The sequence below is a fragment of the Actinia tenebrosa genome, unplaced genomic scaffold, assembly GCF_029948245.1.
Source record: "Actinia tenebrosa isolate PJP-AT-01 unplaced genomic scaffold, QUT_ActTen_1.0 PGA_scaffold0__85_contigs__length_37466705, whole genome shotgun sequence".
NCBI lineage: Eukaryota > Metazoa > Cnidaria > Anthozoa > Actiniaria > Actiniidae > Actinia > Actinia tenebrosa.
In genome coordinates, this window is record NW_028292569.1 from 3,831,128 (window position 1) to 3,846,530 (window position 15,403).

Here is a 15,403-nt window from a genome sequence, read left to right on the forward strand (position 1 = left end):
CCGTGCCATACTAGCTAGTCAGTCCATAATCGGCTGGCATGTCAATATTTACTAGATTGCACGGCAACCAATAAAGTGGGGTTATATCCCTGTATGGTGGTTGTTTTATTGGGCGCATTACATTTCCATCAATCTCGATCCCATCAGTCAAATGCAGTGATTTCATTCCAAGTCATTCCATGTGACGTGCTTTCAGGGAACTGAGCTTTTTTTTTGGGACGAGCGTGGAGTAGCAATGAACAACACGGCTAGTAAGCCCAACATATCTGACCTCAGAGATGTAGGAGTACCTTGTGACATACCTCGCTGGTTAAGCCTTATCATTCTGCTAGCAGCCAGTGCTTCGATACCTCTAGCTTTGCTTTATCATTCGAGTAACTACCTGACGAGCGCAGATGGACTTGCAGATGGGGGAGATATGTACTCACACTTCACTGAAGCGTTGCATCTTAAACAACAGCTACAACAGGGGGAAACAGACCTTTGGTACGATGGCGTTACTCTGGGTTATCCCATTTTCTTGGCTTACCAGCCCCTTCCTTGTTGTGTAACCGCTGCTTTTATGACCTTGTTTGAAAGGTAAGTTCATTTATTCAGTAAAAAAATCTTGTATTTGGTCCGCGAGAAAGGCTGCGAGATGCCGTGTTAGCGACTGGGCTTGAATTAGAAACCCTATGACTGACAATAAGCACGCAACTATAGTGTTTCCAAGTATAATTCCTGACTGAGCTGAGAACATCCTACTGAGGGGCGTAGCTTGACGGAGAGCAGAGGGGAACTGCTCTTGTACATGATGAATAAATCTACAGTTGCTGTCTATTTTATTCTTTTCATGCGCACCTACCACCTAGCCATGATTGCACTTCCAAACGTATCACAGATGTGAGGTTTTAAAGTTCACTCCGGCTTCAATGATTGCAAGATATATTTAGAACTGTGGATGAGAGGGTTGTCGTAAGGGATACGTTAGGTTTCGAGCAAGGTACCCTAAGAGTGAAGGGTATTGTAACTCAGCTTGACGCATGTTACCTTACAACTTTGTTGCGCTGAAAAATACTGTTATTAACTTTTTCAATGTGCTAGTCTTTGTTTTCCTGAACGAAGGAAATTTTCCACGAAAACATGTTTTGAAAACAAACTGTGGACAATATCACGTAGCCAGCATTCAAAATCTTGGAATAACAATAGTGATGGTGGTTTAACGCGCAAACAAAGAACAAAATTTCACCCTTAAAGCTTACAAAATTTCAATACCTTAGGTTGTGGACCATTATGTCATGAATCATGTTCTATACAAGTCAGGATAGGTCTGTAAAAGGTTGCGTGCGTTCATTGTCAGATGAGGAAGAGAGAGAGCAACTAAGTCAACAAAAATAGCATGCTAAAAAAGATTAGCAGATTTACTAGTTCTAATGGCGTCAAAAGCAGAGGGTGGATATAAAGTTCTAACTCGGAGTAGATTTTACCAATTTTCCTTGAATCAGATGTCGAATGAGCACGTTTTGAGCAAGTCACAGGTCCAGTGACTATCATGTTATGCCTAATCAGGTACAACTTGAGCTCAGTCGCGTGAGAACTTGCATGGAGGTCGCCAAGACATTCACATTAAAGTGTTTTAGATTGACTTTTTTTCTTCCCGCAAACGGAAAACGTGACCACTTTTTCATCGTATTCTTGTGTGTTTTACTTATTGAGCTATTTACAAACTTTCTCAGCACACAAAAATATTCTTTTGTCTTTATACTACTTGGATTATTTGCGATTCCTTTTCAATGATTTAAAAGAATTTTTCACTGTTCGACTGACGTTTGCCATGAACGAAAATCTAAAACTCTCTATTACTATTACGTAACACGTGTGACTAATGAACTTAGAGTTGTGCTTCTTTGATAATTCTTTACTTCACGTTAGTTACTATTATTATTAAATAACGAAAAGGAGAGCGTGTAGTTTCGAAACGCTATAGTAGTAGTAGAGGCGCTTTTTCTAGAAATTTTACTAAATTTTCATGATATCATACTTACATTGTCATCCGAACTACACATTTGACTTCATGCCAATAGCGTGAGTGGTACGTACGTAGTCGGCTTTCGCCGCGTGCAATTTCAAGTGATGGTGCTAACGTAGCCGCTTTTTAGCTGACGCATTGAACAATTTGCCCATCTAGAGTACATACCATATATTCGTAAGAAATTAACTAGCAAAATCCTACAAACTATATCGCAAAGCGGTTTTGTTGGTCTACGTTCTACCAGGGAGGTGGATCCGTACTAAGTCTACTAGTCTACTGAGGTCTTCTGAGATTTAGTGAACTTTCTAATTTGTGCAATTTCTTACAAAGTGCATGCACTCTATAGAATAAATATATAGATTAAGTTTGCAGCGGCTGAAATTGTAATCCGAAAGAATATATATAAAACAGAACACTACTTGTCCTTTTCATGGTTAATTTAAATCTTGGTTAACCAGTTATGCGGATAATCCTTTTCTTTTCTAGAGACATGTTTGCTTTCTAATACTTCTTTCAAATGTAGCTACTAATCTACTGAGAAACTTTTAAATTACTCTGTACAAACTTATGTTGTCCAATATTGCATCCTAGTATATACATAACTGCTGGAATAATGTGGCTCATGAACACCACAGAATTTGGCAGTTTTGTCTTCGTTTATACTTACTGAACAAAACTGCAAAAACATTTAAAAACGAAATTTGGTAGTTCTCTGAGCTTGAAAGAGAGTTGTCTTCTTGGATAATTAACAGTTGGCCGCGCTTAAAACACACACAAAAAAAAGTTTTTAAACCTGAGTTTTAAAGCCATGAAAGAAACATAGTTTAAAATAGGAGCATCAAGGCATGTTTCGTATATGATCGATATGTGCCACGCTTACTTGTAAAAGGAGAAAAAATATTTTTAATAAGGAGTTTTAAAGCTTTTACCAACTCCAAATTTGCTACTGAGAAACACCATTAACCATGAAAAGAAACGTATTTAAAAATAGGAGTATATTATCGACGTTAAACAAGGTCAGTATATAGCCCTAGTATTAAAAGTTCGCGTCCTTCATGACTAAAGTCACTGCTGTAATAATAATGATAGTCAGGCTAATCAGGATTTTGATATAAGGTATTTCTATCGACCCAGACGATCGACTCAACCCGGAAGTGACGACTTGCATTGATGGAACTCTCTGTTACTTCAGGGGAAAATTCAAACCTCATTTCACAGTAAAACAAAAATCTTACGACCGACAGCTAGATTGCGAATACCAGTATTGATTGCTATAGCTTCGACGCTCTCTAAGGCGAGAGATGTTTGAAGAATCAAAGCGTTCAATGCTTTCTTATAATGCAAAGAGCCAGTGTCTACCCTTTTATAAACGTCACGTTTCAATAATTGTTTGGCGTTATGTATCTTTTCGTACGATCTCAACTGTATGGCATGCTTCCAAATAGCTAGCTGGGTACAATTAAGAATACAATCATTCCCGACTCGGTATCTCTCGCTCTGCCGCCGTTTTTTCGCTTTCTTTTCATTTTATCAGGGTCGTTGATGCGTCTGCTATGGTTGAATGGTACCCTCAACATTCTTGCGGTGCTGCGCACGAAATCGCAAGTTCAAGGACAAATAGTTGCGGTGTTCGCAGGAAGGAAGATGTTCAATCACTTGATGTAAAGAGAAATGCTTATTAACCTCGTGATGCAAAGGCCACACACGGCTTGTACATAATTTGTTGAGACAACTTGAACTATGTGCAATGTGAGGTGTGGAACTGCGGATTTATTCGAAGCTACTTGAACCCCTCCTCCGCACCGCGCTTGCAGTCATATTTAAAGAATACTTTATCTCGTTAACCTGGGTACAATGTTACTATGTGTAAAATGAGGAGTGGAATTGTAGGTTTATTCAAAGCTATTTGAATCCCTCCGTGTTCGTAGTCATGTTTCGAAACTAGTTCATCTCGTTAACCTGGGTACAATGTTACTATGAGTGGAATTGTAGATTCATTCGAAGGTACTTGAACCCCTCCGTGTTAAAAGACTACTTTATCTCGCCACCTGGCTCCAATTCCCTGGATGCATGTTGATGTGCCTCACTAAACGACAATGGCTATCGGAATATTGAACTTTTTTGTTCAGTCTATACCTAAATCGGTTAGTCTAAATTATTAAGATATAATCACAATGCAAAAGAAAGAAAGAAAGAACGAAAAAACGAAAGAAAGAAAGAGTTTGACTCGATGTCATAATCGTCACTAGACGTCATTTAAGATCAACGAATTAAAATTTGCCTTGGAATTCATCGAATTGAACTGTAAACTTAGCTAACTTGCATTTTAATCATTGCTTACTTGGAAAGACCCAGCGGGGTTAAATTTAGACGAATCACAAATCGCCGCCAAAAATGACACCATGCAGAAGAACATGTAGCAGTAAGCATGGAGTCTGATATTGCAGCATTGTCTAGAACGCGTTGTGAGCAGGATTCAGGGCAAGTGATTGAGATCCTTAATAATTTCAAAATGTTTTAAAATCGCGTGCCTAGTTATTGAATAACACAGCACCGTTCGAGAGGCGGACGCTCTCTTTGCCAAAAGGCACACGCATCTGGTATGTCATCAATTTTGGCTGGAAAAGGCGACTGAATCTCTAAGTCTCTATATCCAAAACAAAATCCCTATATGTTAACGCTTGAGCATGTCTAAGCGACAACCTCATTCGAACCTCAGCAAAATTCAAGGAATGCGCTGCACGTGTTAATTAATTTTGGCGGGAAATCATAGGGGAGTTCCTAGCGGCAATATCCTGTGGTATATAGTGGCACGCGGAGCTATGCGGTGGAACTAAAAGGTCAAGATAGATAAAACCCGATGTAACTAAATAAAAGGCAATCCAAACCGCTTGTTGCGAAGAAACACTTTTCACCGGATTAATTAAGTTGATAATGAAATTTTTATGCCAAAAGGTGTTTGCGGTTTGCTCACTCCCCCATCCCCTTCCCGCAACAGGATGCAATGACAAGTGGGACAAAGACGTCATGGTGTTTTGTTTGTCGATTATCTAACGAACAGTGGAAAAATAACGAACGTGCTCAGAAGCCGCCTACCCTTAAGTTGAGTGTTTTTGTAAGGCAATTGTCAACGTAAATCTGCCACCATGTGTTTTTCGGTCTCTTTCAACTTGTGTAGCAAAAACAACTTCTTTCAACATGTAGCGGAAGTCCTACTTCTCCCACACAAAGCAATACATGTTTACTCGTCATGTATCATTAAACTCTAGATCTTCAAAATACGGAATCAATGAAAACTTGACCATAGACCCCTTGCATGTGAAGTCAAAGCAGCTCAATCTGGGGGACAAAACAATACAATCCCAATCTCCTGAGAATTGGAACCTATTGTTTTGTCCCCCAGATTGAGCTGCATTCCAAAGTGCTGCAAGGGGTCTACACTACCTTCAGTAGAAAATAGCGCCAATGTGATGGATAGAGTGTTCGCTTGGATTTAATTATTTCATCATGCGATTGATTTTTTGTATCTCAGTATTGTAGCGGCGTGTAAAACGTTATCGCGATGAGGGGCGGAGGTGAAATAGGGTAAACTTCCAAGACTGCGCATTTGAAAAAAAATATGAAAATTTGTTTTCGGAAATGAATGAATACTGCGCGCAATAAGTCATTTATAAGTGCAACCATCTTCCATCTTATCACTATGACCCTTTGCTAAACTCTTGAACACAACCAATAAGTATATATATTTTAGACAAAATTCATCGAAAAGTCGTTAAAAATGAGCGCAAAAAACACACTAGAAACCTTGTGAAAGAAGAGCAAGTAAAACTATTTTGATAGCAGAAATTGATTAATATGATCTGAAAACAAATGCGCGCATTCAAGATGAATCCTTGATATGCATCGTGCTTTTGCGCGCACTAACAGATCAAAAAGAGAGAGAGGAGTAAGATCAATTCTCATTGTCAATCATTCTATTCACAGATACATCAGTCCTTTCCTTGCGTTCCGTTGGCTGTTCTTCTTGCTTTTGACTGCCATGCCCTTTTCATGGTATTTTGGCACGCAACGCATTGGCATGACGTGCCTTCAGTCATCTATGGTCACCCTGTGTTTATTTTCCTTGCATAGCTGGGTTGATTTTGGCTTAGAGTTATCTGCGTTTCGTAAATACGGTCTCTACACTCAAGCATATGGAATGATAACGCTGCCTGTTGCTGGTAAGTAATACTTTAGTCAACTGGGGACTGTAAACACGAGAAATGATCGCTTTGATAAGAAAGCTTCATATTTTATCGATAACTTGAAACAACCTCTGGGCTGATCAAAGTCGAGGAACGGCTAACTCACAGATCCAACCCTGAAACAACCTCTGGGCTGATCAAAGTCAAGGAACGGCTAACTCATAGATCTAACCCTGAAAAACTCTGGAATGTTCAAAGTCAGGGTATGGTTAACTCGCGGATCGAACCCTGAGCCCTCTGAGCTGATCATAATTTAAGTTATGATACAGCTAACTCAAACATCGAATTGGAATGTTACCGGTTTTGCGGAGGGAGGAAAACCGGAGAACCCAGAGAAAAACCCTTGCATCGAGGTAGAAACCTAGCTAGCAAACTCTAACCATACACATTTGATGTAGAGTACTCTAGGAATTTCCTCTGACACACTAGGAGAGGCGAGTGCACTATCGCTACGGTTCCCTTGATTCTCCTAAACAGGTCTTCAACTGAAGCACTGCGACATAGAAAATGCTGAACTTCTTTGGCAGCTGGCGATCATGTGGTATAATAAAATTATGCCCAAAATGGTTTAAATGATTATTAATAGAACATCAAAACGAACTGAATCGAGAAGACGCACGTTGAGTTGCTCTCTATATCAGAAAATATTATGAGAACATCCCCAGGGAATCAGTCCCAAATCTCTAGTATAACGTGTGCAATTCTAGCCGTGTACCTACTGCAAGAATTCTGTGATAGCCTTCGTTAAAGACCGAGAAAGGCAATTTGACTATTAATATTAGACATGTAACAGTTTGTTTTTGATGAAAATTCTGTTTTCTGTTCATAGTTGGATTTGCATACCAGTACATCATCTACGGGAAAGGATCAAGAGACGCAGTTGTGATGGTGATCGCTCTCAATCTTCTCTCTCATTCTATATTTGGGATCTATTTAGTGTTGTTAACAGGCACAATCATAGCTTCATTTCTCCTTGTTGAAATTTTCTTCAACAGAACTGCTATGAACTTCGCGTCAGTGTGCGCACGAGCCTTCGATGTGCATGTTACGTCGTTAGTTTACTGTGGATGGTGGCTGCTTCCAACTCTGTACTGTTTTCAGTACATCGGGGGGTTGCCATGGAAATATGATACCACAAACGCGCACAACATAAGTATTGTGATCAGAAAACTGTTATCTGGCGAGATCTACGACTTTGGACGGACGTTTCCATTCATCACGTTAGGCCTCCTCACTGGCTTGTCGTGTGTTTTTCTTGGCCATAATCCACGAGACAAAGAGGCGGCACATACTGACGTCGCGCTAGCTTCCAAAGCAAGGCAACAGACTCTATACACATGGCTAGGCATGTCTTTCTTTGTTTCTTTGACTCTGTTCCTCGGAAGAGGGACATTTGGACCCTGGTATGATCTGATTCCCTTCCACAGCGATATGGAATCCTTGCGCTACTTGAATGGTCTACATTTTTTCGGTTTGTTACTGTTCGCAGTGGGGTCCTCCTGTATCCTGATTCACGCTTGTAGATTCGTTACCAAGGTTACTGGCTACACAACGGACAAAGTTCTTGTCATTTTCATGCTTGTTTTTGCGCCCATCTACCTTAGCAGTCAGCTGGTTGTTCTCAATAACAACCTTACAGTCACTGAAATGAGTGAAGAGCTACAGCATTCTCTAATGAAGTTGAAGCAATATCCGGTCAGCGGCCGTCTCTATGGCAACAAACAATTTGGTGAGTGTTCAAAAATGAGAAAATATAAAATAGATGTTTTCTAGGTACGGAATAGCGATAACGTTTTATCTCGTGAACGTACCTGATACCGTACCTATATTTGAAAGCGCCCACGAATTTATTACTGATATCGTTTGAAACCGTCCATAGCTAGCCGTCCTAGCCGCCCACTTGTAAACGATGTTAATTATTACGGTTGCAATCTATCAAAAAATATGCCATATGAATACGAATAATATAAATAGTTTTCATTGAAAAAGAAGAAGAAAAACACCGTTTACCTTAATTAGGAAGCTATTCAAACGTAAAAAATTCTTTTGAAATATTAGTTATAATGTTGTCAGTTTACAGCCCAAAGGCATTCGTTTTTGGCCCGCCTCAATACATTTTTTTATTACTACGTAGTAGTAATTAATACATATTTTAAAGAAAATATTTCGAACCACCATAATCTACGTTAGTCAGAAAATGGCATGAAAGATCATTCAATCTTTTTTGGTACTCCAAATGGACTTCAATTATGAACGAAAGGACATCACATATCAATTCTCAAAGCAATTTACTTGTACGAACACGAATTTTTGGCAGGATTCCAGTCACTTGTTTTTGGCTGCATCTAGTGTAACAAATGCAGCCGTATAACGGAATGGATTTTTTCCAGTAGTTAACAGGCATCAAAAAAGTTGCACCCAGTTCTCTCAATTAAGACAACAACAAAAAAAAAAAAAAAAAAAGATAAATAAGGCGTTTATTTTTATTAAATAAATTATATCATACGAACAACCATGGGATCCCCTAAAACCACCAAATTTTATATAGAACTCACAATTAACTCAGTTGATACTTTATAGCTTTTTTTTTTTGTTTAATCTAAAAACTAGTAATTTGGCTTGACAAAGAACTGTTTTGAGCTACAGTAGAACGATAAATGCGTGTTTTTTAAAATATTTTTAATATCTTGCTACTTTTCAAGTAAATACCGTTTGTAGAATATCATAGACTAGATATTAAAATATTTAGCATTAAAAGTTAAAAATTATTAATTAACGATAATATACTAATGCTTAATAAATATGTGTGTATTTATTATCTGTCATTAAATGATACTGCAATATAATTTTTATATCTAACACTAAAAGTTAACTATTCTCTGTGAGGAATGTCTAGTATGTGAATAGCTAGCGTCTTCAGTTTCCCTTTGTTTTGCCGTTGTACAGCAATTTAATAAATATCTTTTTAAAACGTATTGAATAATGTATCTAAGGCTTGGTCATATATATTCTACACAATTCATTTTCCAAGATATGATAAACAATTTGAATCCAACCTTTGCTTTTAATGTGCAATTTTGGTTTTCTCAAGTACCATAATAATGTTTCCTTCATCCGAGTGTCCAAATTAATCAGACGGGGCCAGAGAAGCAACATAAATCTATCCTCCATCAACAAAGGCATGAAACAAGATGATACATAAACAAAATATGCTTCAAATCTCTAAAAAGTGAATCATAGTGTTATTTAAAACATAACAAATCATAATCTCCTGCACTTGCTGTTTGGTTGTCACACTAGACCCTTTTCCCAAACAAGCAGCTTGTTATAGTGTTGCTTCATAATTTACCCTAACGGCAGACGTATAGGAGACTAGATAAATTGGGTCTAACCATCTTGAAACAAATTGTGTAGTTATTAACTAATGAATAAGCCTGTCAGATAGATCAAATATAGAGTGTGGAAAATATCCATACTCCACCCTTGGAGGAAATTGGAAATTCTGGAAGGGAGAGAGGTCAGAAAAAGATCAAAATTACAGAGTTTGTATGGAAGAAAATTGCAAGTTATTGGGGAATCCTTTAAGAAATTTCCTCTGTGGTGGGGGTATGGACATTTTCTGGAACTACACAATGAATAAAATTATAAGCTGTTGACTTGAATTAGTGTTAATGTGATAAATATTATAAGATAAAACTTACCTACTCTTGGTATTAATCAAATTTATAAATTATTTTTTCTATCATGATTATAAATATATTTTTAAAAGGGGATTTAAGGAAAGAAACTGTTTCCCAGATTTTTTAAAGCATATAAATATTTTTTTGAAACAAATTCAAAAAAAGATGCCATGAAATCCGAAAATCTACAGTAAATATATAATACTGTAGGAAATTTGAAAATTGGAAGTAAATAGATAATAATACTGTAGCAGAGGTGTTTTTAAAGGAAATCATATATCTTATTTCCTTGAAAGCTCTTGTCAAAAACACATGCAAACTCTTACAAGATGCATATAACCATGAAAAGGGAAAATTAAATTCTTGGGAATTTATTCCATTTAAAAAGAGTTCTCCATTTTATCCTTTTTGCCACTTTCATTTTATTTCTTCATACGTCTCGCCACCGTCTGCCACCTTTGAATTGAAACAGTGGTTGAATCTTGGGAAGAAACTACAGATTTTCCCATGCACTTTCCTATAGGTTGTAGCCATACTGCCAGTCACAAAAGGCGTGTTATGACCATTTAACAGACACTTCTTGCCCCATTCCTCAATCACTCCAATGACTTTCTCCTTTCCTAGCTCCCCTTCTAGCTTTAAGTACAATGCTGAGGTAATAGTAAAAGGGATGCCCAAGATTGAAGTGTATTTTTGCGTAAAATCAATCCTCATTTCATGTTCAAAGTGGTGTTCCTCCGCTTCTATGGTTTCAGAATTCCTTACAAAAGATTTAACCAAATTGAAGCCATTTTTTAATGACTCCACTCCCTTTAGGTAAACCGCAGGATCTTCAAAAGTAACATTTTCTGATAAAATATCAAAGGTTCTGTCCGTGTATTTGAATTGGTAAAGGGAGAAAATATTCTCGACGATCTTTTTCCTTGATTCGGCGATTTCATTCACGTTGTCGGGTTCCAAGGGAGGAGAGTCAGGATCTGAACTTTTTGGTCGGCGAATTTTTTGCGGACTTAAAAGGACGTGAAAAGCAGTGTAGCTTTGGACGCCAGTGTAAAGAATACTGGCAGGGCATAACCATTCCATCTTGGTTCACGTAAAGTAAAGCTCACACATAGGTAACTTACTTGGCTTTGTTTTTCAAGTCTTTCAAAAGATTTTTCCACTCATTAATTGTATTTTCCCCTTATAGAAATAACAATACCTTCACTAATAACGCCGTTCGTGCTTACCTTTCTGTGGCTTATCTACTGTGGTTGGGGTTTTAGCGTCCTTTTTAGCGTTTTGTTTATGAATGCTTTAGAAGGACGCTGTAAACACTGTCACGTTAACAACCGCCATTTTGGATATTGAACCTCCACGCGTACCACAGGGAGCCCAATAGCATTATGAATGACAATTTTATTGCTACAATTTTTTGATTTAGAAAAATGTGATAAATCTGTCTTTGATAATTTTACTATCTACCTATAATCATTTTTATTGTCATTAAAAGCCATTAGTAAAGTGACGTGTTACTTTTGCAGGTATTGAAGGGCCATGGGAAATGACGTTTCTGCCATATTTTACCAGAAAACCCGGTCAGTAAAACCGGTTTTTAAATAAACATTTTGAATTATTTAAAGATTTAACCAACTTTTGAAACAACAATCTTTTGGGTAGAATGTATTGCTCCTGACAGAAATAGACATTTTTGGTAAACGACAATAATTAAGGTTGCAATCAAATATCCTGTTGCTATGGTAACCACATTAAAATGAAAATTTAACATGGAGTTCTTTTATCCTCATAATATTAACAAATGTTTATTCATTAATTATAGGGATACAAACATATTCTAGAGGTTATCATGACACCTTGTCTGTGTTCTATCTGGAATCATTTCAGCCCGACCTGAATGTCACTCCTTGGTTTCCAGACCTCATGAGGCTTTTCAATATTCGATATATATTTGCCAGCAGTTCGGGAGTAAGGACAGAATTTTTACAAAAATGCAATCTCATAGAACTTATGAAACTTGACAATGACACACAGATTTTCATAAGGTCACCTGACCAGGAATATGGGTACTTTGAGTTTGTTTTTGTTCCAGGGATGGTCCAAGGGAACCTTAAAGACATAAGGGCAGTCGTTAGAAGCCTAACACAGATCTACCAGGTTAATGCAGTTCTTGCCATTAACCCAAAAATTACGTCGATCTATGCCAACGTCAATGTTTCATCAAAAGATACCCAGTTGCCATTAAAATGGTATGGCTCTCTATCTTGGCTAATAAATTCATTAAGACCTAATAAAACTCCTGTGGCAACATGGACCTTGGATGGATCTGATGTATCTGATGACATCTTCCTGGAGAGTGTGATGAAGCAGTATCTATGGCAAGCTGTCAGATCCAAGGTACTAAAGGAAATCACGAAGAATAATGAATATAGTGCTATAGTAGAGATTCCTCAAGAGGCATTCAGTAAGGTGAGGTGGCCATTTCAAATCCATCAATTTATTCTCCAACTTAAGTTTCTTTTTGTAACATTTTACAAACATGAACAAGATCCTAGGGGCAGGGTACACAGGTACACTGGACCCGTGACCTGGATGGGACAGACCCGAGTCTGTAAGATTAAAGGTGAAGCTTAAAGAAATTACCCCACAATAATACTTTCCATGATGATTTCATTACCTTTTTCAGGATTTTTATTCTACTGAGCACCTACTCCTTAAAGTTTCTTACCACCCTTACTGGTCCTGCCGATATGCAAAACTTACGACATTAAGATATAAAGAGAATGATCATGATGATCCAAAAGAAACAAACCAGGAATATGAAAAATGGCATGAAGTAAAAGTACATCATGTGATACCAAACCTCATGAGTATTGTTCTTCCTCCTGGTAGACATGAAGTTGTTTGTTCTTATTCTAATCCATTGTACCAAAAACTAGGCTTTATTATTTTCTTAGTTACAGTCACTGTGATATTTACAAAAGAATTCTTACAAATGTATTTAAGATGATCTGGTAAGGGACCATTCATTTTTTATTGGAGGGGTCCATTGTGGGATTCAAATCACCTTTTCAGCGCTAGCCGTCACAGGGTATAAATTGTTTTAGATTGTGTTATGGTCACCAAAAGTTCGGACATTGTTCTCGAATTTTCGTATAAATGTACTGACTCTAAATGAACTATTTACTTAGTTAATGTTTAGTTAGTTCTCTAAATACAAGTAAGTGATCATTTTTCTAGCTTGATTGAAGCTTTTCTTACTGCTGTTAGGAGAGCTAATTAAAGAAATCTACCTAAATTTTCTATTTAAAGTCAGTGAATTTGTATGGGAATCCGAGAAAAATGTCCAAACTTTTTGGTGACCGTAACACAAACCAAGCTAGCGCCAAAAAGCAATTTGATGCAAGGAATTTGATGCCCCTCTATTGTTAACAAAAAGCTATACTTTCATCAATATCAAAAACGTGGACAAATAAAATTTTGCCAAATATTATACCTTCATCCTGCAAAAGCACTGTTTTCAAAGGGGGAAGCGAAGGAAGTGCTTGTAATCATACTCATACAGTACAATGCTATTTAAGATTCACATTGTTTCACAAATTATAATTTATGGACAACTGTTATATTTATGAGTGAGTGAACACACTTTTTAATTTATGAAATCTACAAATATTGCACGTACAAAATTATACTGAATCAAAAGATGAGTGACAAGTTGAAGATAATGAATGTCAAAAATATTTATTATAAAAAGTGTTGAGTGAAAATTAATAACTTTACGAAATGAATAATAAAGAATCCAGTCACACGGTGCTTTTGTTTGCTTGGTTCAGTAATAACATGTCTCTTCTAAATGGGAATGATACCTAAATATATAGATGTCATTTTATTTAATCAGTGAAGCAAAATTGTATAATTAGTGAGTAATAGTCAAAGTAAAATAAAAGAAAACAATGAATTTGGCGTCTACTGCTATGTGTTATGCTTACTATATATACTATAACAAGGCTATATTGCTATTTTGAAATTTTTATAAAGGACCAAGAGTACAAGCGCATGGCACAAATAAGAACCCTAAATGCTTATCAATTATTCATGAATTTTTGAAGTCGTTCAATAAACTTGCAGATCATGTTTTATCAAGTCTTACCACTTGGCTACACCTCGTGGTCTTAAACCTGATAAAACACTTCTGCTCATTTATTAAACTATACCTACAGAATCTTCTGCTGAAATTGGCCAGTGAGTTTAGGCGTATGATAAAAAGGTTAAGGTCTCCATTGGGCCATGCACCCCTGAATCCATATTGAAAGTAAAAACCCTTGCTTTCTGAACGTGGAACAATTACAACACATTCATTACTGTTATAAGTGTTTTGGTTGAGCAAGCAAGAGTTTTATATCTGTTCCAGTTTAATGGTTGATGGATGTATAACCTGATTGGCAGATCATGATGGGCAGTCAACCCCAATGAACAAGCAACCCTGTGGGGAACTACACCTTTATTCTTTTGGAGGCACAAAATTTAAGATATTGAGCAATCGTCCATGTATTCGTCTGAAGAAGTGCGCAGATACCCCAGTGGAGGCAAAGGGGGTGTTCTCCGGTGTTATCAGGGTCTTGCCGTACCATTCATCGCGAAACTTCTTCACTTTCTCATCTCGTCCTTTCCCCTCAAGTTCCACATAAACAACCGATGGAAAATTCATTTTCAAATAACCCTATTGTGTACTTTTGCTTCAGCTCCAAGATGAATTGGTCTTGGAAATGATGCTCTTTCATATCGAGCGTCTCTACCTTTACGTTATTCCTGAAAAAATACGCAGTGTTTTTGATCAATTCCAGCCCCTCGACGTAAAAACTGTGATCTTCAAACTGAACATCGTTAGTAAAGGTGTCAAATGTCTGTTTCGTTGCTCTGGATTGGCAAATGGCTAAAAGGTTCTCAACAAGCTTCTTTCTAGATTCGGTTGGTTCGATGGCTGGGGAGCTTGGAGCACGAATCATGGATTCGCTAGTGTACAAGTGGTACACTAAATACATCTGAACTGCTCCGTAATATAAAAACGCTGTTGGGATAACCCTATTAAAGAAAAATCCGACGACCATCTTGATTGCTCTTTCTCGTACAAAGAAAATGAAATTCATGAAATTGTTATGTTCACATTGTTTTATAAACTTTGCCTTCTTTGCTAATGCACGTTGCATTGCATTACGCAAGGACGCTGCAAGTAATTCGACCTATCCCTCCTCAACTAATCCAATACACAGGAGGCCCATACGTGTTTATTATAACCTTCCCATAATTTATTCCTTCAAATTTATAATATATAGATTATTTATAAATTGTCAAGATAAAAGAATGGGAGACACTGGTCTTGTTTTCGAGCGATCAAAATCGTTTCCGTAAAGAGCGTGACTGAGCTCGACCTTGAAAAAAATAAGTCACATCATATGCGTAGAACAGATGGG

At 37.3% G+C, this 15,403-nt stretch overlaps 2 protein-coding genes across 5 annotated transcripts in view; one reads left to right on the forward strand and one right to left on the reverse strand.

The window, feature by feature from the left end:
* The window catches only part of LOC116294112 (glutathione s-transferase kappa 2), a 21,952-nt gene extending 10,648 nt beyond the window's left edge, over positions 1–11,304 (reverse strand). For 2 of the 3 annotated variants that reach the window (XM_031701645.2, XM_031701644.2), the window contains exon 1: positions 11,165–11,304. Coding sequence is in view for 1 of the 3 variants with exons in the window: in XM_031701642.2 (XP_031557502.2) it covers positions 303–324 (22 nt within the window). In the remaining 2 variants the exon portion in view is untranslated. Of the gene's footprint in view, positions 1–302; positions 441–11,164 lie in introns of those variants that run through there. The other variant, XM_031701642.2, reaches the window with a different exon arrangement.
* On the forward strand, positions 19–13,891 carry LOC116294109 (uncharacterized). Of its 2 annotated transcripts, XM_031701637.2 has the most exons (6): positions 21–579; positions 5,996–6,231; positions 7,085–7,984; positions 11,459–11,512; positions 11,755–12,401; positions 12,619–13,891. In XM_031701637.2, exons 1-6 carry the CDS (start codon positions 236–238, stop codon positions 12,940–12,942), a joined length of 2,505 nt encoding a protein of 834 aa, XP_031557497.2. In that variant the 5' UTR covers positions 21–235; the 3' UTR covers positions 12,943–13,891. The 2 variants fall into 2 exon arrangements, with proteins under 2 accessions (XP_088882664.1, XP_031557497.2); XM_089026538.1 differs by lacking the exon at positions 11,459–11,512 and having other exon boundaries at positions 19–579.
* The last annotated feature ends 1,512 nt before the right edge of the window (positions 13,892–15,403 follow it).